At 30.2% G+C, this 20,390-nt stretch overlaps 2 protein-coding genes across 2 annotated transcripts; one reads left to right on the top strand and one right to left on the bottom strand.

The window, feature by feature from the left end:
• Positions 1-94: 94 nt before the first annotated feature.
• Positions 95-17,167, bottom strand: LOC108559812 (MAR-binding filament-like protein 1). The gene is made up of 12 exons (XM_017917171.1): positions 16,826-17,167; positions 3,231-3,403; positions 3,033-3,166; positions 2,853-2,983; positions 2,240-2,800; positions 1,884-2,182; positions 1,618-1,831; positions 1,412-1,563; positions 1,169-1,349; positions 760-1,071; positions 588-692; positions 95-526 (listed from the first exon to the last, which is right to left on the bottom strand). Exons 1-12 carry the CDS (start codon positions 16,841-16,843, stop codon positions 176-178), a joined length of 2,631 nt encoding a protein of 876 aa, XP_017772660.1. The 5' UTR covers positions 16,844-17,167; the 3' UTR covers positions 95-175.
• On the top strand, positions 4,828-14,304 carry LOC108559814 (superoxide dismutase [Cu-Zn], chloroplastic-like). Its single transcript, XM_017917174.1, has 3 exons — positions 4,828-5,484; positions 13,690-13,911; positions 13,965-14,304. The coding sequence occupies exons 1-3, from the start codon at positions 5,065-5,067 to the stop codon at positions 14,220-14,222; spliced, it is 900 nt and encodes a 299-aa protein (XP_017772663.1). The 5' UTR covers positions 4,828-5,064; the 3' UTR covers positions 14,223-14,304.
• Positions 17,168-20,390: the final 3,223 nt, after the last annotated feature.

Here is a 20,390-nt window from a genome sequence, read left to right as displayed (position 1 = left end):
TTAAATATTTACGTACTTTTTTTAAATTAAATTACGTAGTTGTAGATTTGTAACAAATATTCTACATAAAGAACATGAATTCTAAGTTTGTGGGAAGACTTTGAGCTTATTTAATTTTATATGAATTATTATACAATGTATATTATACTATTATAATTGATGAAAAGACAATAATTTAAGTCTTTTTACTATCTGTTTTGGTACGATTTGAATATCTCGAGCATTCGGTTGAACACACAAAATCAGGATTTGAATACAGACAGCTGCAATCCGAGAGAGTATCGCTTATGTATTCGACTTTGTTCAGGTGATCCGAATCGCTGGACACGGCTGCATCGTCGAAAATCTTGTTTATCGTATCTTTGACCTGCTTATAATATTGCTGTTCATATTCCATTGCGACGCCGCAACACTTATCCTTTTTAACTGTCGAAGCCTTAGGCTGCGGCTGTTTGAGTAGACAGGAAAAAGGATTACGGTCATCCACTTTATGTTTCTCTGATTTTTCAATCGTCGATTTCCAAGTCTGAAAACGAGAGATTTATTATTTTTCGTTTCGCGTGCGTTGAGCAGTCCTGTGGACCGACCTGGTCCTTGCTGATTTCGCTTTCCATTCGATCCGATCTATTTCCGTCGGGGTCAACGTCGTCAGTTATTGCCAGCACTTCCGGGTCAAGGGTCAGGGAACTTATCTGAGATACGAAAGCGATTTAATCGAAATCTACACGCACCGGCTATTAGTTGTTAATTTTATTTTACCTCGGCTATAGCTGACTTTAACTTTACATCTTTTTCACGCAGCAGATGTGTCAAGGTGACCCGAAGCTTGTTGTGGGAATGGCACTGATCCTGGAACTCCTTCATACTGCTATTCAGCTGCTGCGTGGCGAATCTTGCTGCATTCAACGCGTTCTCCTTTTCTTTGAAGTACAGGTCACTCTGCAGTCTCCACTCCTGACATTTCAGCTTGAACTTCTTCTCCAGATTGGAAATCAGGCTGCACTGCATTTGGCATTCCTTTTTGGCGTTAACGAGATTCATATTGATTGCGTCCTTTTCCGATTCGCTTTTCTACGAATAATAATGGGAAACAAACAAAAAAAAAACATGATTTTCAGATTGCGTGTCAAGGTTTGACCTTTTTCCAACTCGATGGAAAATTCCGCACCGTCAATCTCTTCTCCAGATCTGCTTTTTCCTTGCGTTCGCCGTTCAGCTCGCGGTACAGTGAAGCCACGGTATCCTCCTTTTCACCGATCTTTCTCCTTAACTGCATAATCGTATTCGTCTGGTCATCCAGCATCTTATCCTTAATCTTGAGCTTGTCCTTCTGCTCATCCAATAATTTTCTAATCAGTAAATCATGAACTTTTTTTAAAAAGGAAATTGAAGGCCACAAAGACGGATTTACCTGAGAGCGTTGATTTCATTCTCCAATGTGGCGTTACCGATGAGGCTGTCTGTCTTGAGCGAATCCTTCAAGGATCTTATGTGCCTCTCCAAGTCTGCGTATTGGGTCTTCACCTTTACCGCCTCGACCTCGTGCGTCCGCAGCTCGGACTCCTGCAATCCTGCTTGAGTTTAAAATACCAAGCAACACGGTCAAACCTCATTTACTTTCGAGCTCAGCGACGAATTCTGCACGGCTATGATGCTGTTCTGCTGATTCTTCAAACTGATCAGATCATTTATTCTCTCCTTTTGTCGCGCCACAACGTCAGATAGCTCCTGTATGAGATTCCGAAGCTCATCCTTTTCAGCAATCAACTCCTGCTCTTTCAGACACGAACACGACTTGAAGCTTTCCATCTCCGATTCTAAAGATTTCACCCTAAAAACAAAGCATTCAGTACAATACATTCTTATTATTTTTACGATTTAACCTGGTGGTGCTCTTCACATTCAAATCGTTTAATTCGTCGGCTAAATGTTCACAACGTTTCTTCAACTTTTCGTTTTCTACTTCCATTTTCAACAGCTTATTCTGACATGTGATCTTCAGTTTACCATAGTCTGTCTCCATGGTTTCTAACTTAATTTCCAAGGTGGCTATGATCTTTTTAGCGCATTTATCCCGTTTCTTTGCGCCACGTAACTCCGTCTCCAACAATGTTACTCTATTCAAATCTTCACCTAATTGACAACGAGCGTGATTCAATTGATCTTGTAATCTAATCACCTCCTAAAACACAAAACACCATTAACAAATCACATTTTAATTATAAGTTATTGAACTTACTTCTTTAGCCTTTTCTACTTCCATTCTGTATTTTTTCAGTTCAGTTTCTGTTACAGAATTGCTAGCCTCGAAGCATTTGCATTTATTGATGACTTCAGCAGCAAGATGTTCGTTAGTCTTCCTAAGCTGATTATACTTTTCGTTTGCAATGGTCAGGTCGTTCTCCAAATCGCGACACTTCGTGTAAATCATTTTGTTCTCGTTGTCGCGCTCCCTCACCTGCTGCTCCAGATCGCCAATAGTGCAATTCTTCTCCGTCACAATCTTCAACAATTTATCATATTTATCAGCGATCATCTTGTGGCACGATATCTGCTTTTCGTAATTACGAATGGTGATCAAAGCCTGCGACTTTTCCTCCTCCAAAGTGCACAGCTGTCTTTTCCTGACATCATCTCCGACATGGCTCTGATCCTTCTTCAAAACTTTGTACTTTTCCTTCCACTTCTTGCAAATCTCCGAAGCCGTCTCCTGATTTTTATTCAGCTCCTTAATCAACTCCCTCAGCTTTATAATTTCCTTTTCCAAACAATCGTTTCGCTTACTTTCCTCTTTCAATTTCTAATCAAGAACAATTTATTATGTAAGATCACTCGATGCCATTATACTAAACCTGCTCCATATATCTGAGTCTGCACGTCGAGGAACAAAGATCGTTGGGTTCTTCGTGATTGCAGCATGATCCTTCCTCGTGATTGGAGCATTCGAAAGGATCGCAAGTGGGTGGACAAGGACATATTGGAACTGAAGACTTAAAGTTAATTGATTAATCCAAATGCAGACGTAATCACACCTGATTCCAAGCATTTATTCCTCTTCTTCGGGCACCGATCTTGCGAACACGGACAGCTGCAGGTTGTGAAAGAGCTTTTCGTCCGCTTCAGAGACAAGCAACGACCTCTGTTGCAATCGCTGCACTCGCTTTTTCTACATTTAAATTAGTAATATTAAAAGAAAACAAACACATTTTGGAAATTGTTACGAAACTTACGAGCATATGTGTTTCGATGGAGCGGAAGAGCTGCGCGTTCTGTTGCTTACGAACTCGTTGACTTCCGAAGATGTTACACTTGGAAGATTACCACTTATTGTAATTTTCTTGCGTTGCGTGTCCAGAAGCAAACGGATTTCGTTTTCTATTCTGTCCAGACGATTACTGATAGACTACAAAAAAAAAACAACATACACTAAGATATTACATCCAGTCTCGACGCATTCTCACTGTCATTCTTGGGATCGAGGTTGCTTAGGTCTTAAACGATAATTTGTGGTAATGCGTGACTGATTAGAATGAGTTTGTAAACGCGAAATGCTTGGTCTTCATCCAAATTTAACTTATAATTTCGACATTTCGATGATTCGCGGGTTTTTGACACTGACATGATCAATGCAATAACGACAATACTTAAATTAACAAAGCCTTCTGTTAAAGTATCGAATTTATAGTACCATTTCACATAAAAAATTGTCCCAAAAGAAAATTAGTTCCATTTAATTTAGCAGCGTTATTCGAGACTAAGGTAGTTTTTCTGTTTCAGTCATAGCAGGAATGCCGGTAGCTACACGATGATACCAGTAGGCTCGTTGGAAAGGTGACACATACAGCTTTCCTACCAATGATAGATAATGTAATTATCTTAAAGGGCAGTCGAGAAATTCATGAAAAACTGTAACGTCGTTTTTCTGTTTTTCAGTCATAGCAGGAGTACTATGATTGAAGGACAAACAAACAAAATAAAAGTTTTGCTGACCATTCATTGCATTAAAATCCAAAACTTTATTACTTACAAAATTACTTAATTTTGATATTGATATTGGCAAGTTGGATTCTCTTCTTAGTTTTTATGTTTATCAAAAAAGACTTGATCCTTTTTTTATATTTTTTTACTGTTAATCAATAAAAAACCTAATGTTTCAAATGAGTAATTATTTTTTTTTTATCAATAATAACATTTATAATATTATAGATTATTACGTGTAACAAAATATAATTACTGTAATTAGTTTTAAATATATTATTTAGTTCAATGAATACGATTTAAATAAATGAAGAGAAGTGCTTAAGTTCCTGGAAATGAAAGAAGTTTTTTGATGAAAATCAAATCGATTCCATTCGCTGAATAATGTATGAACCGTAAGAAATGCAAATGATTTATGGGATTGGAAGGTTTGAAGTAAAAATGAAGAGACAAGAAAGTAAAGTTCCCGAGAAACACGTTGATCGAATACCGAAAATTGCTTTCGCACTGTGTCAGGTCAGAGAAGGTAATTACCTGCAGGTGCTTCAGTCGATGCGTAATTAGTTACAGCGGAGAGAACACAACAAAAATATTAATAATTGGAAAGGTACGTCTTCTTCAATTAATCATGAGGTAATACAATTTATCGACAGTTTTGCAAGCGCGAGGCTAATAGCTGGGGGGACAGTCCATCATGATTATTAAGAATCTCTGGCATTGCCAAAGAATGGAAGTGTTGCAAAGTTGGATCCTGAAACGTTCCTCCGCCTTCTGCAGCAGCTAGTAACATCAACGCCATCAAGGACGACGTCGGTCCCTGAAAACTTTCTTTAATTGGATGCGTTCGGAATCGGAGAGCGCAAATATGTGACCTCTGTCGCACGTTTACATCATTGCTCCATCAATCCACGCATTCCCAGTAATTGTTTATTTTACTATTATTGTAATCACCATGATCATACTTTCCGCTTCAGCATCTTCTTATTCTTCCTACCTTGGTGCGTTCGTTATTGGTTTCTTTTTTTGCGTTTCTCTCCGTTGTCATCATCACCAATATCATCATCATCCTTCCCCTTTCTCGCATTAATGATAACTCTTGGCGTGTTTATGTTCGTGTTTATGTGTGTGTCATGCGACGTTAGAATTGGCCGGGATCGGGATGTATTTATACGAGACTCGGACGGTCGCAATTCCGCACATCGTTTCGTGGGTGGAAGCCCAATTGAACGCTTTCGAATACAGCCCAATTCATCAAACGTGGTCAGTGATCCGACGATATGCGAGAAGATGTCGTTTCTTCAATCCAATTCTGCTGCTCTATTCGTATGCTGTCTCCTCCTGGGGATGAGTCACGTCCGTCCCTCGGCTCTTCCTGCTGTAGGGATCCAAGGGGCTTTGTACAACGTCCCAGGTATAGGCCATAGACCGCTCATCATCAAACCTTATCCAGGTATAGAGAACGTCCAAAGCGATCTGTACGAAGTATACATGGAACCATACACTTTCGTAAGTATTTCAATTATGACTTGCTTCTTTTTTTTATCATTAAAATATGAAAACATTCTTTAGGAAATTATACTTTACTTACATTATTTAAACAAAGATTATTTCTTTAAATAATTCTTGTTAAAATAAAAATTAAGATCTAGATCTTACAACATTATTATTAACTGTAGAAATACACGAGAGAAATGTACACAATTATTGCAAATTAACCTTTTAAGATTTACCTTTAGACTCAAAGTTCAGTTTTTTCTCAGATCAATTTTAAATATAGAAAATATCAAATTTGTATTGGTCACTTAATTTGCAATAGTAGTAATAATTAAAAAATATATATAATTGAAATTCAATAAACAAGCGTGTCTATAAATATTGATATAATTTGAATTTGTAATAATCCAAGGCGCCTGATGTCTCGCTGACATAAAGAATTGTAAGTTAATATTTGCTTTTTAATCCATAAAGTTCTTTTTAAGACTGCTCGAGTTTACTTCTTTTTATAATTTGAAATTATGATATTTGGAAAGTGTGTTATTATTAAATTAAGTGCAGTCATTAATTACAAATGTGAAATAAGACAAAAACAAATGAATAGGAAATTAATTGATGTAAGCTTCTATATAATTTGAATTTGTAATAATCCAAGGCGCCTGCTGTCTCGTCGACATAAAAACAATTTAAGTAATTTTATTATAAATATTTAATTTTTTGAAACTTTAAGTCTTCATTTGTTATATATTACCTTAATTTGTTGATTTTTTATGTTCAAATTTACTTTTTTTTTTAATTAAAAGTGTATCGTTATTAAATTAAGTGCAGTAATTAATTGTATATGTGAAATAAAACAAAACAAATGTATATGAAATTAATTGTTGTGAGCTTCTATAAATAACTATATAATTTGAATTTGTAATAATCCAAAGCGTCTGGTGTCTCGTTGACATAAAAAACAATTTAAATATACATAAACTATTCGAATTATAATGAGATGTGAAACAGACCTAATAATTGTTGATACATTAATGTAATTTTTTTATGTTGTAAAGAAAAGAAAAATTGTATAGTTAATAAAACAATATTGTTATTAAATGTATATTGATCCGTTTTTGTAATCGAAATCAAAAAGTTCCACATATTTTGTTCATTGAAAATATTGCTGAAATTTAATAAACAATTATATGCATCTTAATTTTAATGTGTTTTAAAAGAAATCCAAAGATTTTTTTAAAATTTTAACTATGTTCAGGTTATAAAGGGTTAAATAACGATATAATTTGAATTTGTAGTAATCCAAGGCGCCTGCTGTCTCGCTGACATATAGAAATTTAAATATTTTTAAATATTTCTTTTTATTACTTAAAGTTCTCTTTAAGTCTTCGTTTCTTGTATATTAGATTAATTCGTGGATCCTTATGACCGAGTTTACTTCTTTTTATAACGAAGTGTATTATTATTAAAGCAAATTAATTGATGTAAGCTTCTATAAATAACGATATATTTTAAATTTATAATAATCCAAGGCGCCTGGTGTTTCGTTGATATGAAAAAAATTAAGTAATTTTATTATAAATATTTATTTTTAGTAATCTTTAAAGTTTACTTTAAATCTTCAATTGTTGCAAATTCATAGGAAATTAATTGTTGTGAGCTTCTATAAATAACTATATAATTTGAAATTGTAATAATCCAAGGCGTCTAGTGTCTCGTTAACATAAAAAATTTAAATGTAAATAAAAACTATTCAAATTATAATGAGATGTGAAAAAGACCTAAATAATTGTTGGTACATTAATGTTTTTTTTTTATGTTGTAACGAAAAGAAAAATTGTATAGTTAATAAAACAAAATTGTTATTAAATGTAGATTGATCCGTTTTTGTAATCGAAATCAAAAAGTTCCACATATTTTGTTCATTGAAAATATTGCTGAAATTTAATAAAAAAATTATATGCAACTTAATTTTAATGTGTTTTAAAAGAAATCCAAAGATTTTTTTAAAATTTTAACTATGTTCAGGTTATAAAGGGTTAAATAACGATATAATTTGAATTTGTAGTTATCCAAGGCGCCTGCTGTCTCGCTGACATATAGAAATTTAAGCTAATATTTCTTTTTATTACTTAAAGTTCTCTTTAAGTCTTCGTTTCTTGTATATTAGATTAATTTGTGGATCCTTATGACCGAGTTTACTTCTTTTTATAAAGAAGTGTATTATTATTAAAGCAAATTAATTGATGTAAGCTTCTATAAATAACGATATATTTTAAATTTGTAATAATCCAAGGCGTCTGGTGTCTCGTCGACATGAAAAAAATTAAGTAATTTTATTATAAATATTTATTTTTAGTAATCTTTAAAGTTCTTTTTAAGTCTGTTGTATATTAGATTCATTCGTGGATCTTTTATGTCCGAGTTTACTTCTTATTTGATTTTGGAATTATTAATTAAAAGTGTATCATTATTAAATTAAGTGCAGTAATTAATTGTAGATGTAATAAGGCGTCTGGTGTCTCGTTGACATAAAAACAATTTAAATTATAAAGAGATGAGAATCAGACCTAAATAATAGTTGGTGTTTTAATGTAATCTTTTTTATGTTGTAACGAAAAGAAAAATTGTATAGCAGAATACCATGAAGTAAGTTAATAAAACAATATTGTTGCTAAATATATATATTTGAAAATTGATCCGTTTTTGTAATCTAAATCTATATAATTCACTTTAAGCTTAAAATTGCTTGTTTATAATAATAAAATATGAACAAATTTTATGAATTTAATGAAATATGTTTTATTTTTTAATTAATTTTATAGATTTTTGTACAAAAAAATTTGAAATTTTATATGAAAATATCAATTTCAGAAAGTTGTCTTTTTTAATTTAGAATTAATTAATTAAATTCTAATTATGTTTAGTAAACTAATTTGTACTCTTACTAACAAGATATATCTTTCTGAAGATTTATTTAACGTAACTGCTACTAAAGGTCAATTTGACCTTTTTAAATCTAAATTTTATAATAATCAAAATATAAACATGATTTTCTTCCGAGCAGCCAATATAGTTTGCTGAATTTCAAAATTTTAATACTAAAAGTTCTCTTTATGTCTTGATTTCATGGAAATTAGATTACTGGATTAATGGATCTATTATGTCTGAATTTACTATTTTTTATAATTTGGAATTGTGAATGAATGAAAAGTGTATCATAATTAAATTAAGTGCAGTAATTAATTGCAAATGTGAAATAAAACAAAACAAAGTCAGAGGAAATTAATTGATGTGAACTTATATAAATAACGATATAATTTGAATTTGTAATAATCAAAGGCGCATAGTGTCTTTTTGACATAAATAAATGTAACAATTATTAATATTACTTTATTTTTTTTTTGTAAATTTTAGTGGAACCTTGCATAACGAATTTAATTCGTTCTAAAATTTCCGGATTTTTACTGGTATACTGAAAAATATTCAAAAATACACATAATATGTGTTCACACGTTTTAAAAATGATGTAGCAGGCGCGTAATCCGGGACTTCTCTTTTCAACGTCACTCGTTATGCGAAACGTCGCTCGTTAAGCGACTCATTTTTCTTACAATTCATTCTGCTCGTTAAGCAAGGTTCCACTGTACTTAAAAGTCCTCTTTATGCCTTGATTTCATGGATATTAGATTAATTCATGTATCTATAAGTAAGAGAACTCTTTAAGATTCAATTGCAAAATTCGACCGCGGATTAACGAGTTACATTTATTCTTAATTATCAAGTGACATTACTAATTAAATAACGTAACAATTACATTTTCTTTATTTAATTACACATGTGTAATTATGGAATTAATTGCAGGAGTAAACATTACTTATTGTACTGTTGACATAAATAAATGTAACTAATTTTATTATTACTCTATTTTATAAATTTTAACACTTAAAGTACTCTTCATGTCTTGATTTCAAGGGTATCTGAGTTTACTTCATTCTTAACATTTATCAGTTCTCTTTAAGCCTTAATTTGTTATTTGTAAAATTCGATCGTGGATCATCAAATTAGATTTATTTTTAATTATAAAGTGACATTACTAATTAAATGACGTAACTACACAATAAACAATTACGTATTCCTTATTTATTTAATTACACATGTGTAATTATGGAATTAATTGCAGGTACAAACATTACGTCTAAGAAGAATGACTATAATCAAGTGATTTATTAATGAGCCAAACACTGTCTTCACTTGGTCAACAAACAATAACAACTTCATTGTTTTCAATGGCATTCGCGATTCTATACTCACACATCAGTTTGGCATTGAATTATTTTATGTTTGATTGCGTATGATAATGTATAATTTCTCATATTAGCCTCATATTTAATATAATTATATGGAATTAAAGAATACAGGAATACTTCGTATATTCACTAAATTTAAAAACAAACTAAATTTTAAGCAAAATATTTAGTTCGATTAGTTAGGTTTGTAACAGTCCGAGATATTTCTACAACCGCACTATTCGAAGTGTTGTTGTTTATTATACATTTTAAGAAAGTTTGAAATAAAGTGTACAAAATAGTTTTTTTTCTAAATTTTTGTATGTGTTTACTTCCTCGATTAGTCTGGTTTGAAATAGTCCGTGGTATTGCTAGAACCGCACTATGCGAGGTATTGTTGTTTATGTTGCGTTTTAAGGAAGTTAGAAATAAAATTATACAAGGAAAACAATTAAAAAAAAAATATTTCAAAGAATTTAAGTAGTTTGTACTAATTTGTAAATATGTTCATATTTAATAAAATTATATTAATTTATTAAATATATTTCTACGTTTAATGAAAACTTACGGATAAATTTTAGTACAAACTAAATTTTAATTGAGTAAAATAAGTGTACAAAATATTCTTTTATAGTTCGATTAGTTAGGTTTGAAACAGTCCGAGATATTTTTACAACCGCACTATGCGAGCTATTGCTGTTTATTATACGTTTTAAAGAACTTAGAAACTTTTGTATGTGTTTAGTTCTTCGATTAGTCCGGTTTTAAATAGTTCGTGGTATTGTTAGAATCGAACTATGCGAGGTATTGTTGTTTATGTTGCGTTTTAAGGAAGTTAGAAATTAACATTTTTTTTATTTCAAGAATTTAAGTAACTTGTACTAATTTGTAAATATGTTCATATTTAATAAAATTATATTAAGTTGCAAAATATATTTCTACGTTTAATGAAAACTTACGGATAAATTTTAGTACAAACTAAATTTTAATTGAATAAAATAAGTGTACAAAATATTCTTTTATAGTTCGATTAGTTAAGTTTGAAACAGTCCGAGATATTTCTACAACCGCGCTATGCGAGGTATTGTTGTTTATTATACGTTTTAAGGAAGTTAGAAATAAAGTGTACAAAATAGTTTTTTTTTTCTAAATTTTTGTATGTGTTTAATTCCTCGATTAGTCTGGTTTGAAACAGTTCGTGGTATTGTTAGAACCGCACTATGCGAGGTATTGTTGTTTATGTTTCGTTTTAAGGAAGTTAAAAATAAAATTGTACAAGGAAAACAATTAATATTTTTTTTATTTCAAAGAATTTAAGTAACTTGTACTAATTTGTAAATATGTTCATATTTAATAAAATTATATTTCGATTAGTTAGGTTTCAAACAGTCCGAGATATTTTTACAACCGCACTATGCGAGGTATTGTTGTTTATGTTGCGTGTTAAGGAAGTTAGAAATAAAATTATACAAAGAAAACATTTAACAATTTTTTATTTCAAAGAATTTAAGTAACTTGTACTAATTTGTAAATATGTTCTTATTTTGTATACATAAATGATCGTTTTTCTAAATGTTTGTATATATTTATTCCTCGATTAGTCCGGTTTGAAATAGTCCGTGGTATTGCTAGAACCGCACTATGCGAGGTATTATTGCTTATGTTGCTTTTTAAGGAAGCTAGAAATAAAATTATTCAAGGAAAACAATTAATTTTTTTTTCAAAAAATGTATGTATAATTTGCAAAAATGCTCATATTTAATAAAATTATATCAAATTGCAAAATATATTTGTACGTTTTATGGAAACGTACAGAAAACAATTATACTTAAATAAACTTGTAAATCTCACGGGTTTCCACTTACTATGTTTTATTGTTGACTTTGCATATAGGTGCAAACAATAGACGAACGAAACAAAAGGAAAATGCGATTACGCAACGAAAATATTATTAATTAACCGTGTAATTGTTTCTAATTTGCTTATGCTGAGCCGGGAAACTACGAAATTTCCTCGCCAATTAAAAATTGCACACACAAAAAGAAAATGAATATGCACGAAAATGATGTTCGCTCAAGTGTTGAGACTAATTGCATAAGTATATATTTTCGAAATTTACTTGTCAAATACTTTAAATTTGCAATTTGTGTCCTAAATTTTACATTTAATTAAATGTTTGATAATCATTTCAATTATATTATATATAATTTTATGAATATTGAAATATCTCAATAAAAGAAAAGAACAGCGTTTGTCAATCTATGGATCTTAATTTTTTTTTACTGACAGCTGACATATTGAGTGTCAAAGTGTAGGGTCATAAAATGACAGCTGTCACCTTGCGTCAAAGCGAGGAACTGGAGAAATAGTCTTAGTAATTAGGTCTCTGTGTATCTACAAACAAATAGGTTGGGTAGCGAAATGACAGCTGTCACCTAGTGTTTCAATTATATTACATATAGTTATATAAATATTGAAATATCTCAAGATAAAAAATTATTAAGCTGTTTTAATAGGAAACAACAATAGAATACTGTAGAACGGGGTTTCTTAGTCTATGGATCGCATTTTTTTTAATGAGTCATCAAATGACAGCTGTCACATTGCGTGTAGAAGTGTTGGGTCATAAAATGACAGCTGTCACCTTGTGTCAAAGCCAGGAACTGGAGAAATAGTCTTACTAGTTGGGTCTCTGTGTATCTACAAACAAATAGGTTGGGTAGCGAAATGACAGCTGTCACCTAGTGTTTCAATTATATTACATATAGTTATATAAATATTGAAATATCTCAAGATAAAAAATTATTAAGCTGTTTTAATAAGAAAACAACAATAGAATACTGTAAAACGGGGTTTCTCAATCTATGAATCGCAATATTTTTTAATGAGTCACAAAATGACAGCTGTCACATTGCGTGTCAAAGTGTTGGACAACTGTCACTTTGTGTCAAAGCGAGGAACTGGAGAAATAGTCTTACTAATTGGGTCTCTGTGCATCTACAAACAAATAGGTTGGGTAGCGAAATGACAGCTGTCACCTTGTGTTTCAATTATATTACAGTTTAATAAATACTGAAATATCTCAAGATAAGAAATTATTAATCTGTTTTTATAGGAAAACAAAAATAGAATATTTGAATATTGAATATGTGAATATTTATTACTGAGTCACAAAATGACAGCTGTCACATTGCGTGTCAAAGTGTTGGGTCATAAAATGACAGCTGTTACCTTGTGTCAAAGCGAGGAACTGGAGAAATATTCTTAGCAATTGGGTCTCTGTGAATCTACAAACAAACAGGTTGAGTCGCCAAATGACAGCTGTCATCTTGTGTCAAATTGAGGAACTGGAGATAATAATCTTAGCAATTGAGTCGCTGAACAACTACAAACAAATATGTTGGGTAGGACGTCAAAAAGGTTGAGAAACGCTGCTATTGTAGTTTCATGATAATTTGAGATTTCCAAGATTGTTCCTCCATCAAAGATATTGAAGGTTTTCTGTACATCAATAAAACTTTTCGACTCTTAAATTTACACTTGATTCTTGTAATTTGTAAATTATCGTGTAATTACATCAAAATATATTTATTTCCAAATGAGACAAGCACTTTATTCTAATGTATACTTCATAATTTCGTCATTTATTTTTTTATACAATATACAAATTGATAAATTATGTTTCTTTATATATGTATATTTAACGACTTCATTACGTTAACTTCTTTGTGAAGAAATATTTAAGTTTGTATAGTTTGTACTCATTTGTGTTTGTTAATAAAGATCGTGTATGAATAATAATAAATAATAATGTAACTATATTTTTTTCGTTGTTGAGAACGAAAAAAAATCACTAGATTAGCAGCGGTTTTTGGGTCATGCGAATATTGCGTGCTGTCCGAAAATAATTTATCGATTCTTTTGTTTACAGGATTTGCATGCGGTTTCTGCGGTGGCCGTCCTGCAGAGCGAAGGTGAAAACACCGTCAAAGGAGAGATAATCTTCGTGCAAAGACATCCACCTGCAGGACCTGTAATTATTAGAGGTAATTTGACAGGTTTAACAGCAGGAAAGCATGGAGTTCATATCCATCAAGCGGGAGACATGCGGCAAGGATGCGAGAAACTGGGTCAACATTACAATCCTTTCCTGGTAAATATTGTATCACTTGGTAAGTTTTTTTAATCTTAAGATTGGTTTTGTAGTTGCATCACGGTGGACCCAGGGATCCTGAAAGACATGTCGGAAATTTGGGAAACGTCCAGGCCGACGATTCTGGAGCTGCAGAGTTGAATGTTGTTGATCATCAGATGTCTTTGAACGGTCCCAGAGGTGTTATTGGAAGGTCTTTGGTGGTGACGATGAATGAGGATGATCTGGGTCGAGCGGGGACTGCGGATAGTGTTACTACTGGATCATCGGGAAAGCCTATAGCTTGCGGCATCATCGCTTACATTCGGTAGACTGAGCGAGAAACATTTTGTGAAATTACGTTGTGATAAAGAAAAAAAAAATAGTATTGAAAGAAGCAATAAATAAAGGAATGATTTTATTTAATTGAGTTTACAAGCTTTCATTTAGTTGTGAGTCGGCGGATGACCGTGGCGGATCGATTCTCAAAGCCGAAGAGATTATTAAGTGACTCTCTTAACCAGGTTTCTGGTGCAAGGTTTCATAAGGCGTGCGTGGAGGTCGCCGTCTAGGCGAGGTCCAAATTCATCTTGAATTATGTAAGACCACGAAAATTTCGGCGTTGCTCCTATCATTAATTAAATTGCCGTGACACGTACACGCAAGATTAATTTGTTTTAATAATTGACAAACTTCGAACGTTTAAGTGTTTCGACTTATTTAATAAAAATAAACGCTTTTTGAACATCCATGGTTTATGTAACCATCACCAATCAACAAAAAACATCATCATCTTCATTTACACACATTTACCCAAAAATATTTATAATAATAAAAACTAACAAAAAAACGTTTTTCATAATTGTTATTGTAAAATAGGAAACATCTTTATATAATCAATATTTACTTATAAAAAGCAATAATTAAAAAAAGGTTTGCTTTTGCAAAAAAAAAAGGGTCATATGGAATTGTATTGGCTTTTTAGTGTATATATTTTCCATTTTGTTCGATGACCTTTAGCCATCTTTCTGGCACATTCATAATTCCGCGCTCATAGAACTTCTTTTCCTTATCAGCTAAAAACTGAACCATGTGCAATTTCAGGTCATTTTAATGATGACCTGAAATCGTCATGAAAGACGTTTTGCCAATTCTGCGCATTTTTCTTTGATTGCTTCTCCAGTTTCATTACTTGTTAAACATCTGAAATGATCGTTTGGTTCAAAATACCTTTGTAATCCCACCAAATTTATATAATGATCTTTTTTGATGTAGCTTATGCTGGTTTATCACACTTGTATTAGACTGTTTTTGTAGACAATCCATTTTTCAATACCAGTAATGTTAATTTGTTTAAAAAAGTGACGATTTTATTACAGTTGGCATTAATGTTGCAAATATTGATTTGTTGTGTTAAGTGAAACTTTTCTAATTGTTGTTGTGGTTAAATAACCTTTCTGCAATCTCTTGCACAGTTATATGACGATTCGATTTAATTATGACTTTGATTTGCCATCATAAACTCCAGTAGATCCATTTTACACCAATTCTAATACGAATGTTCGTGTTAAACAATTAACATCATAAATTTCAGCTTTCTCGCTTTTACAGAAATAAAAAAGCAATTTATTTACACTCCTGTTAAAATTGAGTTTAAACTAACAGCTGCAAACAAAATTATGTGCAATTGGCTTCTAAAGGAAGCAAAAAGTGACATCTTTCTAATGATAAAAGAAAAAAGATCAGAACATTGACAGAAGTCCTTCAAAACTAACATAATCTATCTATTTGTGAAAACCAAAATTACTTTCTTGCCAACCCATTACATTTATGTGAATATTTTTAACTAAAAAAAGAGAATAATTAAAACAATTTTTTTATCAAATTGAGTTGTGTTCCCTACAAATATTATGTAAATTTATGAAAGAATTGTTTCGATTGTATTTTGCAAGTTTTCTAAATTAGTTTTATTTTGTTGATGTTAAATTAAAATCATTAGATTAAAAGCACATAATTTAGTAATTATAAACATTTTCAACTGACCATAGTGAGTGATGTTATTGTCCAGAGGAAGAATTATTTTTCATAATCAGGTAATTCATATTAATATCACTTGATTTTTCTTAATAGAGAAAAGTGTGTATAAAGTAATCTTTTCTGGACGAATTTTAAATTATACAAACATCATACAGTTCGAATTTTATTCAATATCAATTTCCAGAAAATAATATTTCGTTTACTTTTGTCCAAGTTTCAAAGCCGAATTTCCATATAATTTCTGTTCAAGTTTCAAGTTGTCCGGAAAACTGTCCAAAAATGATCTAATTGGTGTTAATAAGTAAAAAAAAAATTATTTAGGATTCTATACAATTAGTTATATAAAACTGTAAACTGTTCAGATTTTCTTCGAAAGTATCCATTCATCTTTCAAACGGTTCATAGTATAATTTTTGTATTAAAATCAGCAAATAATTGTTTCACCTTTTGTTCGAGTTTCAAATCCGAAATTTTCTTAAAATTTCTGTTCGAATTTTAATTGTTCAAACATCAAACTGTTCGAACTATAATCAATATGAATTTGAAGAAAAGAAACTTTGTGTTACTTTTGTTTAAGTTCAAATCCGGATTTTCCATAAACTGTCAAGTTCTTACAAACATATGAACATAAAAACTTTCAAAGTTCACTGAATATTACAATCAATCAAACAAATTGAAATAAACAAACGACGACTTTGACTAATTGTTGTTTTGAAGTAAAATTGTATTCTACTTCGTTGCAGTTAATGACTGTATAAAATATCAATATGAAATTGAACCGTACATCCATTATTAATCAGAAGCAAACGGAACATCTGGCACTTTAATATTTATTTGTTGCTTGACGATCGATCGAGGAATTGTTGATTGGCCATCATGATATACGTACAATACTTACAATCCATCCATTCCGCATTTAGTAGTCCATCTATCCGTGTCCGTGAAAAAAAAAACAAACATTCTCCGCTTCTCTCAGAAATAAGGTGAGTAGAGTTGATCTAGTAAAAACCTGCAAAGGTCGAGTCCGATTTCAACACGATTCCAAATTCTTACTTTCCGAGCTGATAAAAACCGCAAAACACACGACTGCAACGAGTTATTAGTGGATTAGACGCGCTTTAGACGTTATCAACAATTAGTCGCTATACGTCGCTCCTTAAATACATAACGTACATAAATAGTAGTAGTTACGTGCTGTGAATACCGCTTCGAAACCATTTACATAAATTAGTAAGTAAAATTATGAACAAAAACGAAAATCGTTGCGATTTAACCATTTTAAAACCAAAATTCATTTAGTAATCAATCATTTATAAACTTTACATACATTCTATTTTAATACTAATAAATAACACTAATTAGTACATACAGATTTGGGTCAAAGCCGATACAAAATTTGATAATTAATAAATAATAATACTAAATTTATTTATTATTATGAACAATTCACTCGTAATTTTATATAAATCGATAGTATAGGAAATGCACTTAGTTGTTATCTAACAAAGTTAAATATACTAATTAGGGCAAAAATATTTGGGTCAAAATCGTTACAAAATTTGTTAATTAATAAATAATAATACTAAAATTATTTATTATTATGAAGAATTCACTCCTAATTTTATATAAATCGATAGTATAAGAATATGCACTTATTTGTTATCTAACAAAGTTAAATATACTGATTAGTGCAAAAAGATTAGGGTCAAAATCGTTACAAAATTTGTTAATTAATAAATAATAATATTTAATTTATTTATTATTATGAACAATTCACTCGTAATTTTATATAAATTGAGAGCATAAGAATATGCACTTAGTGTTGTTATCTAACAAAGTTAAATATACTAATTAGGGCAAAAAGATTAGAGTCAAAATCGTTACAAAATTTGATAATTAATAAATAATAATACTAAATTATAAATTTATTTATTGGTTATTTTAAACAATTCACTCATAATGTTAATTACTTTAAAATTGAGAAATGTACTCAGTGTTGTTATCTAATTAAGTTAAATATTTAACTATTCATTTTTAATAATTATTGGCGATATGAACAAAATAACATCTTTGTTTGATGAAATGTACTGAATTTTATTTAATTAATAATTAAATTATTATAAGAATGACTCATATTATGACTTATGAGTCATAAATTATAACTTATAAGACGCACATTATTAAGTAAAGTAAATGACTTATATTTTATATATTTTATATCTTTTATAACCTTTATTTGCTAAAACTTTATTTGTGTAAATGTTGAATTAATTTAGTTTAATTAAAAGAAAAAACATAATTTAAATAATAGTTCATAGTAGTAGTATTGACATATATTTTTAGGATCTATATCGCAAGCCCGACAACCGAAATCGAAATCCCGACTATATCAAAATACCGACTGTATCAAAATCCCGACTATATCAAAAATTTTTACAATAACAATGTATAAAAAATATTGTAAAAATTGTATATAAATAAAAAAAAAAAATTATTTCGGAGCGTAGTCACCTTGTGCTTGTTTTACTTGATTTTGTTGATTTATTCATAATAAACCTTAACATTATGAAATAATCTCAAATACAATTAAATTATTAATTGCTATTATTTATTATTAATAACAATTTAAAAGTCACTATGCTCCGGAATAATTTAAAAATGTTATTGTAGACATTTTCGATATAGTCGGGATTTTGATACAGTCGGGATTATGGTTGTCGGGATTTCGATACAGACGTGATTTCAAACGTCGGGATTTCAATAGACGGGCTTGCGATTGCCACCGATATTTTTATATATTTTTTTTTGCTCCGAAATTGACTATACGGTTCACCATTTAGTCTAAATAAAATCTAATTATCTAATATTGATTTTCCAATAGAAATAAATGTCACAGATTTATTATTGAATTTTTGTTAATATAAATCGATCAAATTTAATAATAATTATTACATTACTAAAATTATATTAATTCCTATATTTTTTTTTGAATCATAAAACATAAGATTTTTGTAGAAAAAATACATTTTTTTTGCTTTTAAATTTTGTTATGAATTTTCTAATAGAAATAAATGATTAGACATTAATTATTGTGAAGTAATAGTTACATATTGTTTCTTTGTATACAATATTTGGATTTCCGTCTAGTGCTGATAACATCTACGTGAGTTTGTTCAGCAAAGTACTCGAAAGATTACGGCACGATTTATTTATTACAAAAAAAGGGATAATCGATATTCATTCATTATTTATTAGTTCTTTTTCTTTCTCATCGAAAGTTTACTTGCAAAATTATCACCTGACAAGCGTGACAGGAGACAGTTGACACTTGTCGATAGAAACGGTTGCATATAATAAAATGGAAGTAAATCATTGAAAAATATTCAACGATTTGCATAGTGTCAAATGAATATTCATTATATAATTGCTTTTTTTAAAAGTTCATTTTTTTTTTTTAATTATAATTTTTTTTCTTGTTTTCATAGATTCTTAAGTGCATTAGGGAAAATTACTTCATTAAATAGTAATCCACATTTTATATTAAATAGCTTAATAATTATGTTTTGTAATGCAAATATTTTTTTAAAAATTAGATATTCCAAAATTTCCGGATTTTTACTCGTATAGTGAAACATATTCAAAAAATACACAAGTGTGCACAAGTTTTAAAATTGATGTAGCAGGTACGCAATCTGGAACTTCTCTTCAAGTCATTTTTTTTACAGTTCATTTTGCTCGTTAAGCGAGGTTCCACTGTATAAGGATTATACAAACATTTAAAATACAAAAATATTGATATTGTTTTCTATTGATTCGATTTGTTATTTGTCAATATTTATATAAGTTTTAGTTTAGATATTTTAATAAGTATATATATTAATTATATAATAATTAACACTATAAATAATTGTTAATGTGACATAACAAGTGTCTTTATTAAATCTTAATGGAAGATCCAGTATCTTATGAAAAGCTGGATTCTTATCAAGAAGATTGACATATAATACGTGTGGATGTCTGTCTACCCTATTTTGGTATCAGTTATTGTTTTTCATACCAATTGTTTATAATATTTATCTTTTGTGGGTTTGACATAAGGTGACAGCTGTCATTTTGTGTCCCACTCAAAATATATATTTGGTATCGACTATTGTTTTTCACACCAATTGTTTATAATATTTATCTTTTGTAATTTTGATATAAGATGACATCTGTCATTTTGTGTCCCACTCAAAATATATTTTGGCATCGGCTATTGTTCTTCATACTAATTGTTTATAATATTTATCTTTTGTGATTTTGACTTAAGGTGACAGCTGTCATTTCGTGTCCCACTCAAAATATGTTTTGGTATCGGCCATTGTTTTTCATACCAATTGTTTATAATATTTATCTATTGTGATTTTGACATAAGGTGACAGCTGTCATTTTGTGTCCCACTCAAAATATATCTGGTATCGGCT

The sequence above is a fragment of the Nicrophorus vespilloides genome, unplaced genomic scaffold, assembly GCF_001412225.1.
Source record: "Nicrophorus vespilloides isolate i.1.1-1 unplaced genomic scaffold, Nicve_v1.0, whole genome shotgun sequence".
Classification (NCBI taxonomy): domain Eukaryota; kingdom Metazoa; phylum Arthropoda; class Insecta; order Coleoptera; family Silphidae; genus Nicrophorus; species Nicrophorus vespilloides.
Note: the sequence above shows the minus strand (reverse complement) of the source record. Positions and strands in the feature narration are given on the sequence as shown.

Excerpts from the sequence above, each read along its gene's own strand:
- LOC108559814 (XM_017917174.1), top strand. The coding sequence starts at position 5,065 with ATGATAACTCTTGGCGTGTTTATGTTCGTGTTTATGTGTGTGTCATGC. Across the intron at positions 5,485-13,689 it reads ACATGGAACCATACACTTTC|GATTTGCATGCGGTTTCTGC; the intron begins GTAAGTATTTCA and ends TTTTGTTTACAG. Across the intron at positions 13,912-13,964 it reads AACATTACAATCCTTTCCTG|TTGCATCACGGTGGACCCAG; the intron begins GTAAATATTGTA and ends TTGGTTTTGTAG.
- LOC108559812 (XM_017917171.1), bottom strand. Across the intron at positions 3,167-3,230 it reads CCATCGAAACACATATGCTC|AAAAAGCGAGTGCAGCGATT; the intron begins GTAAGTTTCGTA and ends ATTTAAATGTAG. Across the intron at positions 1,832-1,883 it reads AATGTGAAGAGCACCACCAG|GGTGAAATCTTTAGAATCGG; the intron begins GTTAAATCGTAA and ends CTTTGTTTTTAG.